At 39.2% G+C, this 16,153-nt stretch overlaps 3 protein-coding genes across 3 annotated transcripts in view; 2 read left to right on the top strand and 1 right to left on the bottom strand.

Moving 5' to 3' along the window:
• The first annotated feature begins 3,829 nt into the window (after positions 1-3,829).
• On the top strand, positions 3,830-6,666 carry LOC135208645 (uncharacterized). The gene is made up of 2 exons (XM_064241033.1): positions 3,830-3,910; positions 5,716-6,666. The coding sequence occupies exons 1-2, from the start codon at positions 3,830-3,832 to the stop codon at positions 6,496-6,498; spliced, it is 864 nt and encodes a 287-aa protein (XP_064097103.1). The 3' UTR covers positions 6,499-6,666.
• Positions 6,667-6,899: 233 nt separating this feature from the next.
• The window catches only part of LOC135208644 (vacuolar protein sorting-associated protein 26B-like), a 103,884-nt gene continuing 94,630 nt past the window's right edge, over positions 6,900-16,153 (top strand). The window contains exon 1 of the mRNA XM_064241030.1: positions 6,900-6,966. Coding sequence (XP_064097100.1) covers positions 6,940-6,966 — 27 coding nt within the window. The 5' untranslated portion in view covers positions 6,900-6,939. The remainder of the gene's footprint in view (positions 6,967-16,153) is intronic.
• The window catches only part of LOC135208642 (U1 small nuclear ribonucleoprotein A-like), a 34,199-nt gene continuing 29,218 nt past the window's right edge, over positions 11,173-16,153 (bottom strand). The window contains exon 6 of the mRNA XM_064241028.1: positions 11,173-11,648. Coding sequence (XP_064097098.1) covers positions 11,489-11,648 — 160 coding nt within the window. The 3' untranslated portion in view covers positions 11,173-11,488. The remainder of the gene's footprint in view (positions 11,649-16,153) is intronic.

The raw sequence follows: 16,153 nt of genomic DNA on the forward strand, positions 1-16,153 counted from the left end.
GTCTACATACCTAGCTGCCTTGCGACGTGTGTAAGTCGACAGTCTATATGAATAAATATCAAATCAATTATCTAACAATGACCACATATATATATAAGTACAGTATTGGTCCGTTTGCAGTCATTATTACGATCTTTAACTTGGAAGAGCAATGCCTATATGAATTTATGCAGCACTTGTTGGCTTACCTAAAAAAATGGATTAAATACAAATCTATTGTTCTATTGCGTCTCCACTCACGGACAAAACAATCAAATAAATGGAATTAAACATATAAGACTTGAGGAGAGGTAACGGAGTACGGAAGTGTTTATTCTTTCTCAGCTAAGTTGAATAAAAATTTTTATTGGATATGAGTATAACAAACAAAGAAGCACCAGTAACTGATCCCGTCCTACACGTAGAGCAAGAGGGTGTGATGCATAGTTCTAAATTCCAATGCAAATTTCAAAGAAGATGAACCGTCTTAAAACAAAAACTAGAAAGGAGTAGGTACCTGGCCTTTCTAGCGCTAACCTTCACTCATTGCATGACCTTCTCAGTTGCCAGGAAATAAGAGAAGCATAACAGCTCGTAAGTGATCTTCCCAGTTGCCAGCCAACATCCAAATCGAAAGGTAGCTTATAACTCAGCCAGTCATCACCCTGCGCCCGCGAGGCAAAATATATGTGACCTTCAAGAGTGATTAGCCCTGGCGTGAAGGGTTATGCACATCATTTTCTTTCTTTCTTTTTATCTCCGGTGTATCTGGTCCGTTTTTCTATCTTTTAAATTGCCTTTGCTCGACATGTGGTGGCGATTCCTTTGCCACGCCTACTTCTTTGTCTTTGTTATCAGTGCTGTGGTCTATATATCTTGAGAGCACTCGGGTAGCTATTATCAGTACCGCAAATGTGTTGAAACATTAGCCGAACCTGTACGAGAAACAATAAAAGAGAAATTGCATAACTTTTCTGTCTTTAATGATACAATTCACTTAAACATTGTGTAATTTGTAATGAACTTTTAACTTCTCGATTTCTTCACACTTTGGAATTAAAACGCACGTCACTACTGAGCCTAGAACCAAATGAAGTTATTCTGATAATCCAACTGACCACAAAGAAGGCAACAAGTCTATTCCCGCTCATACGTACTTACATCAATCGAATTCAGATACATTTAATAGAGCTGGAATAGACCCACCTTCACAGTCAAGTATTTATCCGGTTATTGGGTTTTTAGGCTGAGACATATGTCTTCTCCGAGCCAATGTTCACTTCTGAGTGTAGTAATTCTTATGTCCTACGTCTTTAAAGTAGCAGACTGAGAAAGATGCTGAAAAAATGGACCTCCTTCACACATAGTGTTTCTTCATCACTGGCCTCAGCGATGCTGTCAGCCTAGCTACGACACGGAAATGCTATGAAAAATAGGATCTCTCTCTCTCTCTCTCTCTCTCTCTCAAGAATTAGGAAGGAAAACATTTTCTAAATGTCTGACGTTACTGACATTGTTTTTCAAGATGGGACTAGTAATCGAGTAACTTACAGGGTTTAGTTCTTGACAGATTCAGTCCTATCATTGTCTCATTCAAGAGTATCACTTTGAAGTAAATGAAGATGTAACGATTAATTCCCAAAATTCCAGTATTCTTCAAGATTAGACGCGACTGTTCCAAACTTTACCGTACAAAATTTCGCGCTATTCAACGACATATGGGTGTTTTCACCAGTTTTATGTCCTTTTATCCTTTACCAATGAGACTGCTTATGCAGGAGGGCACTCCTCAACCTTGATATTCCATCTCGGGACGCTTATCCATAAAATATGGTACAGCGGGCTGCTGTGACATTGTGGAAAGAATCACTTGTAGTTGTGATACCAAACTGAAGTGAGTCCAAAACAGTGTAAGATAAACGATGGGCCATTTTGATCAAGAAGACTCTGGGGAGAGAGAGAGAGAGAGAGAGAGAGAGAGAGAGAGAGAGAGAGAGAGAGAGAGAGAGAGAGATTATATCCCTTTTACTTAGACAAATAAGGAAGCCAAGACATGGGTACGTGAACGGTATCATACAGACATGAAAGGGAGTGGGGAGTAATATTAAAAATTACTTTCTGCATTGACTTTTAAGGGAAATTATTGTTTTTTTTTTTATCACATTTTCAACTCAGACTACAAAGAAAAGAAATAAAGCAACCGAACGAACACTAAACGCAGAACGACAAAGCACTTTATTTATGAAATAAAGACATAAATATAAATTCATCAAAGTTTATAATAAATATTCATGCCCGAAACATGGAAACGTCAGATGCAATGGTCTTTGAGTGCCAATGAAAACAAAGGGCGAGAAAGCCTATAAAAACAAAAGCCTTCAATTTCCATATACAGATAGACCCTGAATGTGACTAGCAAGGAGGATTGGACCTTAAATATCTCAAAGAGTCTTAATCAATGGCTCTTTGATCAAGATGTCTAAAAAGAAAGGGTTTTCAATCGCCGTAAAAATACAGGTCTAGAATGACCGAATATCCATATGCCTCAAGTGGCTATGAAGCCATATAGGCTTCGGAGGGACATAAAAACAATATTCCTGAAAGTGGAGACCTTTGATGAATGTCAAACAAGGACCTTGACTGATTACCCATAGAAACAAAGGGCACTGCGTGATCAGAGAAGTTTTTAATTGATCACCAAAATTGAAATAGACCGTCTGTTCGCCTTTTTTTCTGATTTTTTTGTTAATGTACAGAACTTGAACGTTAGCTATAACTTTTAAACTATACTAGATAGACTTTAAATCTGACATGCTTACCCTATTTCTAAAGTTTTTTCAGATGTGACACAAAGGACGCTGCCCTTGTAACCTTGACGACGACTGAAATGCTGAAAAAAAGTTGGTAAAAGGAATGTCTGGAGAAAATCATCGGAGTTATCTACCCTTCTAAGAACCATAGTGGTGTCTTCTCCAGCATTGAATAAAATCAATAAAATAAGTAAACTTTGCTTTGGGTACAGGTAGATGTTTGCTAGTGATAATTTCATGCAAACAAATGTCATTTTGACAGACATTGATAAAAATAGATGTATTTCAAGCGTATATGAAATCTATCGGATTACGATAGATTTCATATACGCATTTACTTTGCAGGAAAGGGTTTTTCAAAGTTAATTTCGATATCTACAGGTTTTGCGACGCAGCCATTAGGTCAACTACGTCATTAATTGCGGGAAGATGTCTTTCAGATGCAGTCTCGAAGCCTTGTTACAGGGTGAAAGCGCTCTCTCTCCATAGAGGCCAAGTTGAAGCAACGTCCTCAGGCGACCATCTTAATAACCATACAATTAAGTTGCCGTATGGCCTTGCCCATTGCAAAAAAGAAAGAAAGAAACAAAAGCACCCTACTACTTGACCCAGACACCAGTTATTTATGATAATATGCAAAGCAACTCAATTACATTTGGAAATTCGAACGAGGATAATGGATGCCCTCGGTGAAGGGAATCATCTAATAAACTTGAACGCCCGACGTACGCAATTGCAGAGGTGAGGCAGACGGCAACGACCCCACCCCATCTTCAAGGTCTCCTATCCCAAATCGAAAGAAAAAAAAAGTGAAGAAGCCACAGAGTACCTTTCTCTTGAGTAACCGGTTAGCCATTTTGGCACGAAGAAATAACGACAGCAAAATGCATTTGCTTTCGCCAGAAAGCGAAACCGAAGCAATGCTCGCCTCATTTCCACAAAAGGCAAATGATAGCGAAAGAAATTTGCATATACCATAAAAAATGAAGATTCACGCTCAGCATTCCCGAAGGTTCGCGTAGAAGCCTACGGGGCGTGGGATGATCTCGTATATAAGGCACTGTTCGCATCCTCACGTCAGCACATTAGCTCGTGCCGTAGCGACAGACATGAAGCTCAGCGTAAGTGATCCAGCTGGTGATTTTTTTTCTTTATTCTATAACATAGCAATTACTAACAGTGTTATTTGATGATGCTGAAGCCGTCTTCCTAGCTCTCTCTCTCTCTCTCTCTCTCTCTCTCTCTCTCTCTCACAGGAATTCGTTTTAACAATAATCGGTTTGAAAAACTTGAATATAACAACCATGTGGTAAAAATCATTTCCCGGAACCGATTGAAGTTGGACTCAAACAGCACGATCATATGCGTGTTCATATTCTTAAAGCTAAGATTTCTTATTTCAGTTTTCCCGGGAATAAAATAATTTTCCAAGATCATAAGCCTACTCCGTTTCAGCTTGCGATTTTGGCTGTGCTCCAGATAGTGATTCTTTCATTGAAATTTTTTTTTCTGTTTTATCAGTAATAATAGTAATAACCATCACAGAGATAGCAGCGAAATGCATGTAGAAAGTGCCGTGTCTTCCCCGATTTTGGAAAGTTATAATAACGTATATTCTAGAAAACTATGTCCACCTGACCACAGATTGATACGCTTTCGGGTTACTACATTTTTTCTTCCATTTGAACGCTGCATTTCCATTTCATTTTGGATCAAATACACACCCTGAAAAGACGCTACCGGTCACCATTGGGACTGTAATGCTCTTTAGTTGTATTGATAAACCGAAAATTTCTCGGAAAAGTTCCTAGGTTGTGAAAGGTCCCCGATTATCAGGTCACGTCGATCTGTGCGCACTAATTACCTAAAAGTGAATTATTTAGATATATTCTGGCTCTCTTTCTTAAGTCCTCAAGTAATTTTGTGATAAAATTTGTTTGATGCTAGGGCTTAAGCGTCTTTACGATTTATGTTAAATGCCGCGATGATGAATCCGTGATATTTTCAAATGTTTACTCCATTGATATATATAGGAGCGTCATTGCGACTCGTCGTTGCTTGTACCAGATCACTAAAGTTTCTTGAAAACTATTTTTTTATTATTATTATTTTTTTTTTATTCTACGGGGCTTTAACCCTGCACCCAACGCACCTCTGTTACCTTATGAATTGCATGAATCATCTAGATGTTGTCTCTTATTGAAGCTTAGCAGAACCTGCGCCGTTGACAGAAGTCATGTTCAGAGAACCATTGCTTTCTCATAATAAGACTGTTGGCTTTTAGACCTCATTATAACTCATCGTTAAGCTTTGTTGCAAATTTAGGTAAATTATTCTACTACTTATATCCAGGCTTGAGGTGCAAGTTCGCTTACTGAAAGTAAATTTGTTAAATATGTGCATCTCAGTAATGCATTTTTGTGTTCCTGAGTTGGAAGATAAGTTTGTAGCTTTATTGTTATGGCACGGTTCTTTGCAGTATTTTCCCGACAACCGAAAGGTGACTTCTCACTCCCAGCTTCTACATGATAAAGGTGACTCTTCTCAAGCTCAGGGGCGGTACCTAACGTCTTTAGGGACGTTACTTACCGTCGTCTAGCACTGGCAAAACTCTCGTGCAAGTATCCTCTTGTTCAAGTCTTTCGTTCTGTCTATCTCTTCGACTTCCTACTTGAATGTCAACACTTTTATCTACCTTGCTTCCGTTATCAAATTTCACTTGAGAGCAAATTATAAAAATCACATATATAAAAAGATAATATTGCATAGGAGCTTTCCCTTTCCTTACCTATTAAATTTTATAAAAAGAAATCTTTTTCTTTTAGCTCAAGAAAATGGCCACCTCATTTTCAGCTGACGAGCTTCATTTGCAAATCTAGTTTATTTTGCATAAATACTCCCACGTTAAACCCCTTTCTTCTGACAGGTAATTCTCGCTTTGGTGGGCCTAGCCTTCGCCGCCGCCCTTCCTCTGGAGGCTCCTGAACCAGTGACCGACACTGAGGAAGTGGCGAAAGCCAAAGAAGAATTCCAAGCTCTTTATGATGCAGCTGCAGCAGCAGCTGCCGCTGGCGAAGTCCCTGAGGTTGTCGTCCCAGAAGGTGCTCCTGAACCCGTTGCTGACACCGAAGAAGTTGCCGCGGCCAAAGCCGAATTCCAAGCTGTCTTCGATGCTGCCATTGCCAACGAAATCCCTGAGGTTGTAGTCCCAGAAGGTGCCCCTGAACCCGTTGCTGACACCGAAGAAGTTGCCGCGGCCAAAGCCGAATTCCAAGCTGCCTTCGATGCTGCCATTGCCAACGACGGCGCTCTACCCGAAGTCGTGGTGCCAGAAGGAGCACCAGAGCCCGTAGCTGACACTGAGGATGTTGCTGCTGCTAAGGCCACCTTCCAGGCTGCTTTTGATGCCGCCGCTGCCGCTGCAGAGGCTGCCCCTGACAACGACCTGGATGGCGCCATTTCCACAGCCACTGGAATCCTTTCTCCCTTCTACACCAACACTTTCCCCTTCGGTGCCTACGGCATCCACGCCCCCATCATCGCCGCCACGCCTTTCGTGGGCACTACTCACATCGTTGGCGCCGGTGCCCCTCTGGTTACAAAGCTCGAGACAATCGAAACGAAACCCATCACGTACAACGCCATTCTTCCAGGTTTCTACGGTCTACACGCCCCCTTCTTCCAGGTCGTTCCAGCTGCTGAAGACTAAAGACTTCTTCCAGCCTTTAAGTCTAGCTGTCTTTTTGTCTGACTTACGAGATTTTTGTGATAAGGAAATGAGAATACTTATCATTTGCCTCTGACACTTGGCATTTTTTATAAGTAAATGGTGCCAAGAGTTAAACGCACTTGATGAATAAACTGGGATTTTATTAGACTACGCCTTTCTTTGCCTCCTCTGAAATTCACATAGGAAAAAATAGAAAAGAATAAAGTATAATGAAATACTGATGAAAAACCAAGAAGAACTCCTGTTTATAAGTACTACTGACAAGACCTAGAGATATAATGTGGAACTTTTTGTGAGAGCCGTTATAAGGAATACTAACTTATAACCATAAGTTTATTAATTTCTGGTTAGGTTTGTTGACTCCTTCAAAGTCCTCTGGCGCCTCTTAGTCTTAGCTGTTATCAGTGTCAGATAGAAACTATGGCAGAAAGTCCCGTCTCTTGTATGGTAAGTAATTCGTTATTATTCGATTCTTAGTTGCATATTGCAAATTTGTAAGTGAACTACAGTCGGGGTATAATTAAAGTTAATTGTTTTGTAGGGTAAAAAGAATTGATTAGCCCTACCTAGGTAGGTACTACCAAATAGGAAAGGTAAAGAGAAATGTCACATCAGATCGTAAGGAATAGGTACGTAGGGAGGATGAAAATACATAATTTCCATAAATTTTTTACTTTTGGGGCAAGATCAGAGGGTGTATTTTTACTTTTAATACATTAGTCTCTCTTATGGGTTTCGTGTTTAGCCTTGTACTAGTACCAGCCCAATGGGAATGAATGTTGAATATTCAACATAAACAAAAGACGGCAAATGGTCCAGTAACAGTCAATTTGCCATGGATTTTAGTGTAGTGTGCGTAATAAGCATATTGAGGAGGCTTACGAGCATAACATAAAAACTACACCATTGAGTTGTGGTAACAATTAAAGTGAAAGGTTGGTAAAGTAAAATAATAGCTACAGGTTGCTTTGCCGTGTATGATACTTAGGTATAGGGTAATATCAATTATTTTTACCATAACCCTGTCCCGACATTTCCCAATTATCTAGATCCAAAGTTGGGATAACAATTTATTTTACTCGGGTGGGGCAAGGGATGCAAAATAGGAATTCATCCTAACATGCCATGTCCTATCTGCCTGTAATCACAGTGAAGTAAAGGGATACAACATAACCAAACTAGGTCATACATCTTCCCAGCTCCTGGTCATACATACCCTACATAAAATAAATATAAATGGTTAACTGAAGTAAATGCTCCCAATACCATTGGTCACAGTATTGGAAATGTCATTATGAAAGTGGTAGGAGCCACACAAAAGACCGTGCTCTTCTCAAAAAGTCAGAACTGATAAATATGGAGTCATCATGTAAACAAACGTTTTAATTCTGACCTTAGAATAATTACGGAACAGCTCTAGTGAAGCAATTGTTTTTATATATGTAAATATTGTACTGTTTACAGTAGTTTCATTTCTCAGGTAGTTAAGGTGCGGATGTGAAATGCTTTTCAGTTAAAATTAATGAAAACAATGAAGCTTTGAAACAAGCACTTTACTTTAGCCATTTTATTCAAGTTATTTTGTTACAATAAATTTACTATTATATTTCATGTCTATAAAATTCCACTAGTGTAGATCATTTTTGATCCATGAAACATTTGCCACCCACTGCTGTGCTTACATTTCATTCTGAAACTTGCCAGCGTTGTGCTTATTGATGGCAAATCTCTTTTAAACAAAGTAACCGAAAATACATAATATTTCAAGTCTTATATAGGGTTCATGAGATGGGAAAACCCTCACATATATTTTTTCATCCTACAATTATATTGGGAGTAAATAGCTGAAAAACTGCATTGTGAAAGTTTAAAATTGTTACATAAAAACTTGTGCTAAAACAAATTTTAATAGTTTATCAGATTACTAAAGCTAGTAACTGTTGTTTCTGTGAAAATTAACTTGAGGACTAATAGACGAAGAAATTGCAGCCTTGTCTAAGTAGCCTAACAAGGATACATGTCATTGACATGTTGAAGAAAGTGCAGTGTCAAGCATACATGAAACAACGATTTGTCCCATTAAAAACTTTTATCCTAAAATTCAATATTGTACAGTATAGGTAGTGCACTGAGCCCAGGTCCCAGTGCTGATACTGTATGTTAAACAATTATGGTTGTCACAACAATGACTGTTTGGTAGAAAAGGCTACAGTCTTATATTTTATGGAAGCTTCCTTGCAAGTTGATTATGGGGCTTTATAAACATTAACAAATCATAGCAACACATGTATGAAACCCAGAGAAAAGCTTGAATAACAGCTGTTATTCCCGTAGTTCAAGACCAAGAAATGGAAAAGGTATGCTGTTCAAGACAGGCTTTCAGAGCTTCAAATTGCCACTGAATGTGACACAGAGTGCAATTTTACAAAATTATCCTTCTTTAAATTATATTGCCTTCCATCTATTTATTGAAAATTAAAAAAGTAAATTTAAAAATATGAAAACTTTACAAGAACACATTATCCGGAGTTTTCTCTAGTTTCACATTAAAACTTTCACCACTATTTTGTAGAAGCTATTTTGAAAGTTGTTGGCCTTTTTGACTTGGTCCAGTTGAAATTTGCTCATTTCAAATGAGTGAAAGAAACCAGTCCCATAGTATGTACCATTTTTAGTACTGTTTGCAGAGCTGTAAATGGTATTGAAGTTTTTCCTGGATTCCTTTGGGCCCATGTCACTTGTTTTCTTTGCATATAGTTCCTATAATAATTCAAAAGATTTTAAACTTACATGGTATTCATGCTGAAGGTAAAAGGCTAGTTTATAAAGAAAAACACATTAATTCTTAATTCATCTGCTACGACATCATAGAAGAGACCATGAGGATGACTGTACTTAATTATTTAAATGGTATCTAGAGTACATTGTCATATTTTTAGCATCAAAAGTACACTGTATTTGTAAAATGGAATCAAACTGTCCAGCATCTTAAACATGACCATTTTCTGGTTCTCACCTTTCATGTGAAATTAAATATCTCTGATGTGCCACATGAGATCTTAGGAATATGACTTAGAGGTCTCAACCTGCTTTATAATGATTATAAAAAGTATTTCATGAGGTCAATAAAGTAATTAAAATTAATTCAACAAGCTAAATATTTACTACATACCTTTGATCTTGTCCTATTTATAGCTGTAGTTTCTTCAACTTCACCTTTTTCAATATTCCATTTTTTAAAAGAATAGAAATCTTTGAGGAAAGCTCTTTTTTGGGGTGTTAGGCGTGACTGGTTCGAATGATAATTAAACCATTATTTATTTATAGAAAGTACTTTTTTTCAATTTTCAACATCATTTAAGAGCTAATTCTTTGGTTAATATAATCATTACTTCAGCACCATCAAGGAATTCTATATAGCAGTGCACTACACCCTAGTAAAAAAACTGGACAAACTTATTTGAAAGCTTATCACACAAGACAAAGCATAATGGGATAACAGATCCTCTTAATGTTTTGTTAGAATTTTTCATTCTGTTCCTATTTAATTTGTATTTATCTTCTTGATCTTTCCTGTAATGCTGTCAAAATAAATTAAAATGGAATAGATTGGAATAAAAAAATATTTAGGCCAAAGGCCAAGTGCTTGGACCTATGAGGTCATGCAGTATCAAAATAAAATTAACTAGTTGAATACAGTGCATCTCAATAAATAATTATAAATAGCATGCAAATTTTTTGTCCTTAAATTAATTTACATAGATGAGCCAAATTAAGAATATTCAAAATTAGAAGACAGTTCAGATATCATGTTTTATGCTAAAAATTCTGTACACAATTGACATATGCATCATACAGATGTCCTTATCAAATACTATACTAATGAAGGGACTTTTACTTCAACAGAACCTGTCTTAAATCCTGTTTCTTTCATGAATTTAGAATGCATCTCTTCAAGCGACATCATTTTACATTCATCAGGAAAACCCAAGGTGGAGCACAAACTTGACTTTGCACAAATCTAGCCCAGCTCTTTTTTGCCATTAATTAATTTGGACAAGATACTAGCCCAGCTCTTTTTTGCCATTAATTAATTTGGACAAGATACTGTCTGCAGCTGATCTAGAAATCTTCAGAAAATGACGTATTCAAAGCAATGCTACACGATAAATTAATTTTCTTTTCTAAAGAGGAAAAATGGAAACAAATGTTAAAAATTCTTACTTATTCATAATTCATAATGAAAGTTGTACATAAATCTGGGTGACTGATACACATAAAACATTCTGCCAAGCTACATATATATAAACAATAACCTCCGATGTGTAATTTCACAAATTGTATCAGAGTTCAAAAACTGAAGTGTTTTAAAAAATATTCCAGTTTGTGATTCCTCTGCTCTATTATTACTGTAACCTTTAACTATTTGTATTATATGGTGGCAACATTCTCATAAAAATGATATCCACCAGCATTGTACTCTGCTATAATTATTTATCAACCTGTAGGGTATTTATATGCAGAACTCCTTTCCAAAAAATTTACATATACAATGAAAAATTCAAAATGGCTAATTGTCCAAAAATGAGAAAGACAGCCAGATTAATAAGAAAATTACGTCAGGTAGTTTTAACTTACAACAATTGGCTACATAATGATATCAGAACCAAATGACATCGACTGAGCATACTCTTATGGGGCTGAAGAAATTAAAATGATGATGAACATTCTGGACTAAAATTAGTACAGTGAAATGATTCAACCACTAACACATTTTTGAATGGAAACAATTTTCCTACAAGATCTACAATAGCCAAAATAACAGAAAACACAGGTACTGTACTGTAATGACTATTTACAGATGATGCATTTCATACCAGTATGCTGCAAACTCTTATAAAAAATAAAGCCTCCTGCCACAGGACTCCATCACAAAAGAAAAAACAATACTATTGCAATCACTGCCTTTTCACTTCTTAGCAAAGGCAATTTTCATTGAGTGAGTCGGAGTAATCTTAAAGCCTTGTAATGCATCCTTTGCCGCTGCAGACTGCATTTCATTCTCGAACTCCACAAAAGCAATATCATGACGACCTGGCACCAATCGTACTTCTTTGAAACCTGGAAACCTGAAAAAGACATTTAGTGATAAGCAATCATACACTATAAGTATTCAGTAATAAAAAAAAAATTTTGTCCTACAAAAAATGGAACGGACACTTCTTGCCCCTCACACAGAAAATGATATTATTATGATACAATACATAAAGTTTTATACATACTTACCTGGCAGATATATACTTAGCTATTTGACTCCGTCGTCCGACAGAAATTCGAATTTCGCGCACACGCTACCGGTAGGTCAGGTGATCTACTTACCTGCCGCTGGGTGGCAGGACTAGGAACCATTCCCATGTTCTATCATATTTTTTCTATACCGCCTGTCTCCTGAGGGGAGGTAGGGTGGGTACAAATCGTATATATCTGCCAGGTAAGTATGTATAAAACTTTATTGTATCATAACAATATCATTTTTATACATTCAACTTACCTGTCAGATATATGCTTAGCTGATTCACACCATTGGAGGTGGGTCAGACAGAGCTAAATACAGATTCAAACAGGAATCACAACAATCGTTGAAGGTAATAAATAAATAAAACCTTGGTTCCTACCTGTTTAGACTGAAGACTTCATGAATACAATCCAGGAGTCTAGTCAGTCTCAAGAGCCTCAGCGAGATATTGATCTATGGCTAAGAGTTCTTGTAGGTCTGCCAAAGGGGTCTTATCCGCTTACTCGGCAGAGCCTGGAAGGACTATGTCAATGGGTGCTTATCCACTTACTAGACAAGAACCTTATACAAGGAACACAACACCGATCCCGATCACCTTAACCTAACCATGTTAGTTCTAAGATTGCAAGAAGTTATCCCCTAACTCCTTGCAAACAACCACAAACTCGAATCACAAACATTCGTACACTTAACAGTACAAAAATAAATTTTAAAAAAATTTTTGTACAATCTAGCCAGTAAGACGTCTCTTGATTCCCTACTGACCCAAGCAAGGACGCCCGTGCGACAACAAGCATTCTAGTCAGCAGAAAACCAACAACCCGTCTCACAAGGTAGATCTATGTACCATAAAAAATTAAAATACCAAATACAAAATTTTCTAAGGATCGTTATGTGTTCCCAGCCCCAGCACTGTATCCGCTGATACAAAAGGACCCAGAGAGAAACACTTTTCATATTTCACTTTAACGTCCTTAAGGTAGTGCGATGCGAAAACTGAATCACACCTCCGGTAAGTTGCATCCACAATGTCTTTTAAAGACATGTTCTTATGAAAAGCTAATGAAGTGGCCACAGCTCTAACCTCATGAGCCTTCACTCGGAGAGTCCTGAAAGAGTCCTCAGTGCAGTTACTATGAGCATCAGTAATAATGCTCCTAACAAAAAATGCTAACGCATTTTTTGACATGGGTCTACTAGGATCCCGAACTGCACACCACAGGCTTTGTTTACATCCCCTGAGTTCGTTCTTCTTCTTTAGATAAAACTTCAGGGCTCTAACTGGACATAATGATCTTTCCAATTCCTCTCCTGCGAGATTTGAAAGTCCTTTAACTTCAAAACTCTTTGGCCAGGGTTTTGAAGGGTTCTCGTTCTTGGCCAGAAACAGAGTCTGGAAAGAACAAATTGCCGCATCACTCTTAAATCCTACTCGAGAATCTAGAGCGTGTATTTCACTAATTCTTTTCGCAGTCGCTAAGGACAACAAGAAAATACATTTTCTCGTTAGATCCCTAAACGACGCGTTGTGAGGAGGCTCAAATCTGTTTGACGACAGGAATTTTAGAACCACATCCAAGTTCCAGTTCGGAGTACGAGGAGAAATGGTTTTTGAGGTTTCAAATGATCTAATAAGGTCGTGGAGATCCTTATCTTCTGCTATCTTCAAACCTCTGTTTCGAAAAACAGCAGAGAGCATACTCCGATAACCCTTAATGGTTGAAACTGATAATTGAGATTCCTCCCTAAGGAAAATAAAAAAATCAGCAATGTTGGTCACAGAGGTATCGGAGGAGGACAGTTTATTCTTCTTACACCATCTTCTGAAAACATCCCATTTGGATTGGTAAACCCGAATAGTTGAGGATCTTCGGGCCCTAGCAATTGCTTTCGAAGCTTTGCTTGAAAAGCCTCTCGCTCTGACAAGTCTTTCGATAGTCGAAAGGCAGTCAGAGCGAGAGCGGGGAGGTTTTGATGGTACCTCTCGAAATGGGGTTGTTTGAGAAGATCTCTCCTGTGTGGAAGAGATCTTGGGAAGTCCATTCCTGTACCTCTGTGAACCAATCTTGAGACGGCCAAAAGGGGGCGACGAGTGTTAGTCTCATCCCTTTTGACGCCACAAACTTTTTTAAAACCACTCCTAACATTTTGAAGGGGGGAAAGGCGTAGGCATCTAGGCCTGCCCAGTCCAGCAGCATGGCATCCACCGCTATAGCTCTCGGGTCTTCCACTAAGGAGCAGAAGTTCTCTATCCTTCTGGATAGGAAGGTGGCAAATAGGTCTATTTGAGGACTGCCCCACAGGGACCACAGAGCTTGACAAACCTGAATGTGAAGGGTCCACTCTGTGGGGAGCACTTGGTTTAACCTGCTTAGCCTGTCTGCTCTGACATTTTTCTCTCCTTTCACGAATCTTGTGAGGAGAGTCACATTCTTGTCTTTCGTCCAATATAACAGCTCTTTTGTTATCTGGAACAGAGAAAAAGAGTGAGTCCCCCCTTGTTTCCTGATATAGGCCAACGCTGTGGTGTTGTCCGCGTTGACCTGTACCACTTGACCTATTACTTCTGTTTCGAAGGCTTTTAGGGCTAGAACAGCAAAAAGTTCTTTGGAGTTCATATGCCAGTCTTGTTGATCCTTCCTCCATTGGCCTGATACTTCTTTTGTCCCTAGAGTCGCTCCCCATCCCTTCTCTGAAGCGTTTGAGAACAAGATTAGGTTTGGGTTCCGAACCTCTAGAGACAAGCCCTCGTTCTTTTCCAAGGGTATCAGCCACCACTTTAGATGATTCTTCACTTCCAGAGGAATTCCGAAAGTGTCTGAAAGTTGCCCGTTCTTCCAACTCCAAATTCTTCTTAAGAAGAACTGAAGAGGGCGTAGGTGGAGTCTTCCTAGAGAAATGAACTGTTCTAGTGAGGAAAGGGTTCCCAGAAGGCTTAACCATTCCCTCACTGAACTCCGTTCTTTCTCTAGGAAGCTCGAGACTTTCTGTAAGCCCCGAGCAATTCTTTCCTGGGAAGGAAAAGCCCGAAAACCCCGAGAAACCATCCGAATCCCCAAATAAACTAAGTTCTGGCTGGGGACCATCTGACATTTCTCGAGGTTCACGAGTAATCCTAACGTCCTTGTCAGGTTCAAAGTAGTCTGTAGGTCCTCCAAACATAGTTTCTCCGACTTGGCCCGGATTAGCCAATCGTCGAGATACATAGAGATGTTGATCCCTTCTAAATGAAGCCATTTGGCCACGTTCCTCATCAGATACGTAAATACCTGAGGAGCGGTTGATAGGCCGAAGCACAAGGACCTGAACTGGAAGATTTGTCCTTGTACTACAAATCTGAGGTATTTTCTTGACGATGGATGAATCGGAACGTGAAAGTAAGCATCCTGAAGTTCCAGGGAGACCATCCAATCTCCCTGACGTAGGGCTGACAGAACCGAAGCTGAAGTTTCCATGGAGAACTTCTTTTTCTCCACGTACCGGTTCAGGATGCTTACATCCAGAACGGGTCTCCATCCCCCCGAAGCCTTTGGTACTAAGAAAAGGCGGTTGTAAAACCCCGGGGAGAATGGATCCCGCACTAACTCTATTGCATTCTTGTCCCTCATCGACACCATCGTCTGCGGGAGAGTCTCTCTCAGTCCAAGGTCCTTGTATCTCATCGACAAATCCTTCGGAGATGTTGCTAAAGGAGGTCTGTCTACGAAGGGAATGATGTAACCCTTCTGTAGAACAGACAAGAGTCCAGGGATCTGCTTCTCTTAAGGACCAGGCCTCCACAAAGTGTTGAAGTCTGGCCCCTACCTGTGCTTGGAGGACATGGCTGCTACTTGCTCTTTTTAAAAGAGCGGAAGGAAGACCTTCCTCGCTTGTCGAAGGGCTTTCTCTCCGTAGTAGGTAGAGTCGAGGCCGCTCCACGAAAGGGCACCACTGGAGTACGAGAAACCTTCTTCTGAATAGGAATTGCAGGTTTATTCTTCTTCGTGGATTGCACTAGAAGATCCTGCGTTGCCTTTTCCGAAAGGGATCTCGAAATATCCTTTACTAAAGGCGAAGGAAACATGCTCTGACAGAGGTGCAAAAAGCAGGGCGGACCTCTGTGAAGGAGAAACTCCTTTTGTCAGAAAGGTAAAGAGATCTTTTCTTTACCACTCCCGATCCGAACAGGGCAGCTAACTCATCAGAACCATCTTGCACAGCCTTATCCATACAAGATAGGACACTGTGTAAGGTTTCCGGATCAAGAAAATCTGGCTCACTCGTCTTTTTAGCCAGCTCCCCAAGGGACCAATCCAAGAAGTTAAAAACTTCTAATACGTGGAATATTCCCTTAAGGTG

This window comes from Macrobrachium nipponense, chromosome 35 (genome assembly GCF_015104395.2).
Source record: "Macrobrachium nipponense isolate FS-2020 chromosome 35, ASM1510439v2, whole genome shotgun sequence".
NCBI classification, from domain to species: Eukaryota; Metazoa; Arthropoda; class Malacostraca; order Decapoda; family Palaemonidae; genus Macrobrachium; species Macrobrachium nipponense.

What these genes read in the sequence shown, in the direction of transcription:
- LOC135208645 (XM_064241033.1), top strand. Translation starts at nt 3,830, where the DNA reads ATGATCTCGTATATAAGGCACTGTTCGCATCCTCACGTCAGCACATTA. An exon ending in CGACAGACATGAAGCTCAGC is followed by an intron (nt 3,911 to 5,715) that starts GTAAGTGATCCA and finishes TTCTTCTGACAG; the next exon opens with GTAATTCTCGCTTTGGTGGG.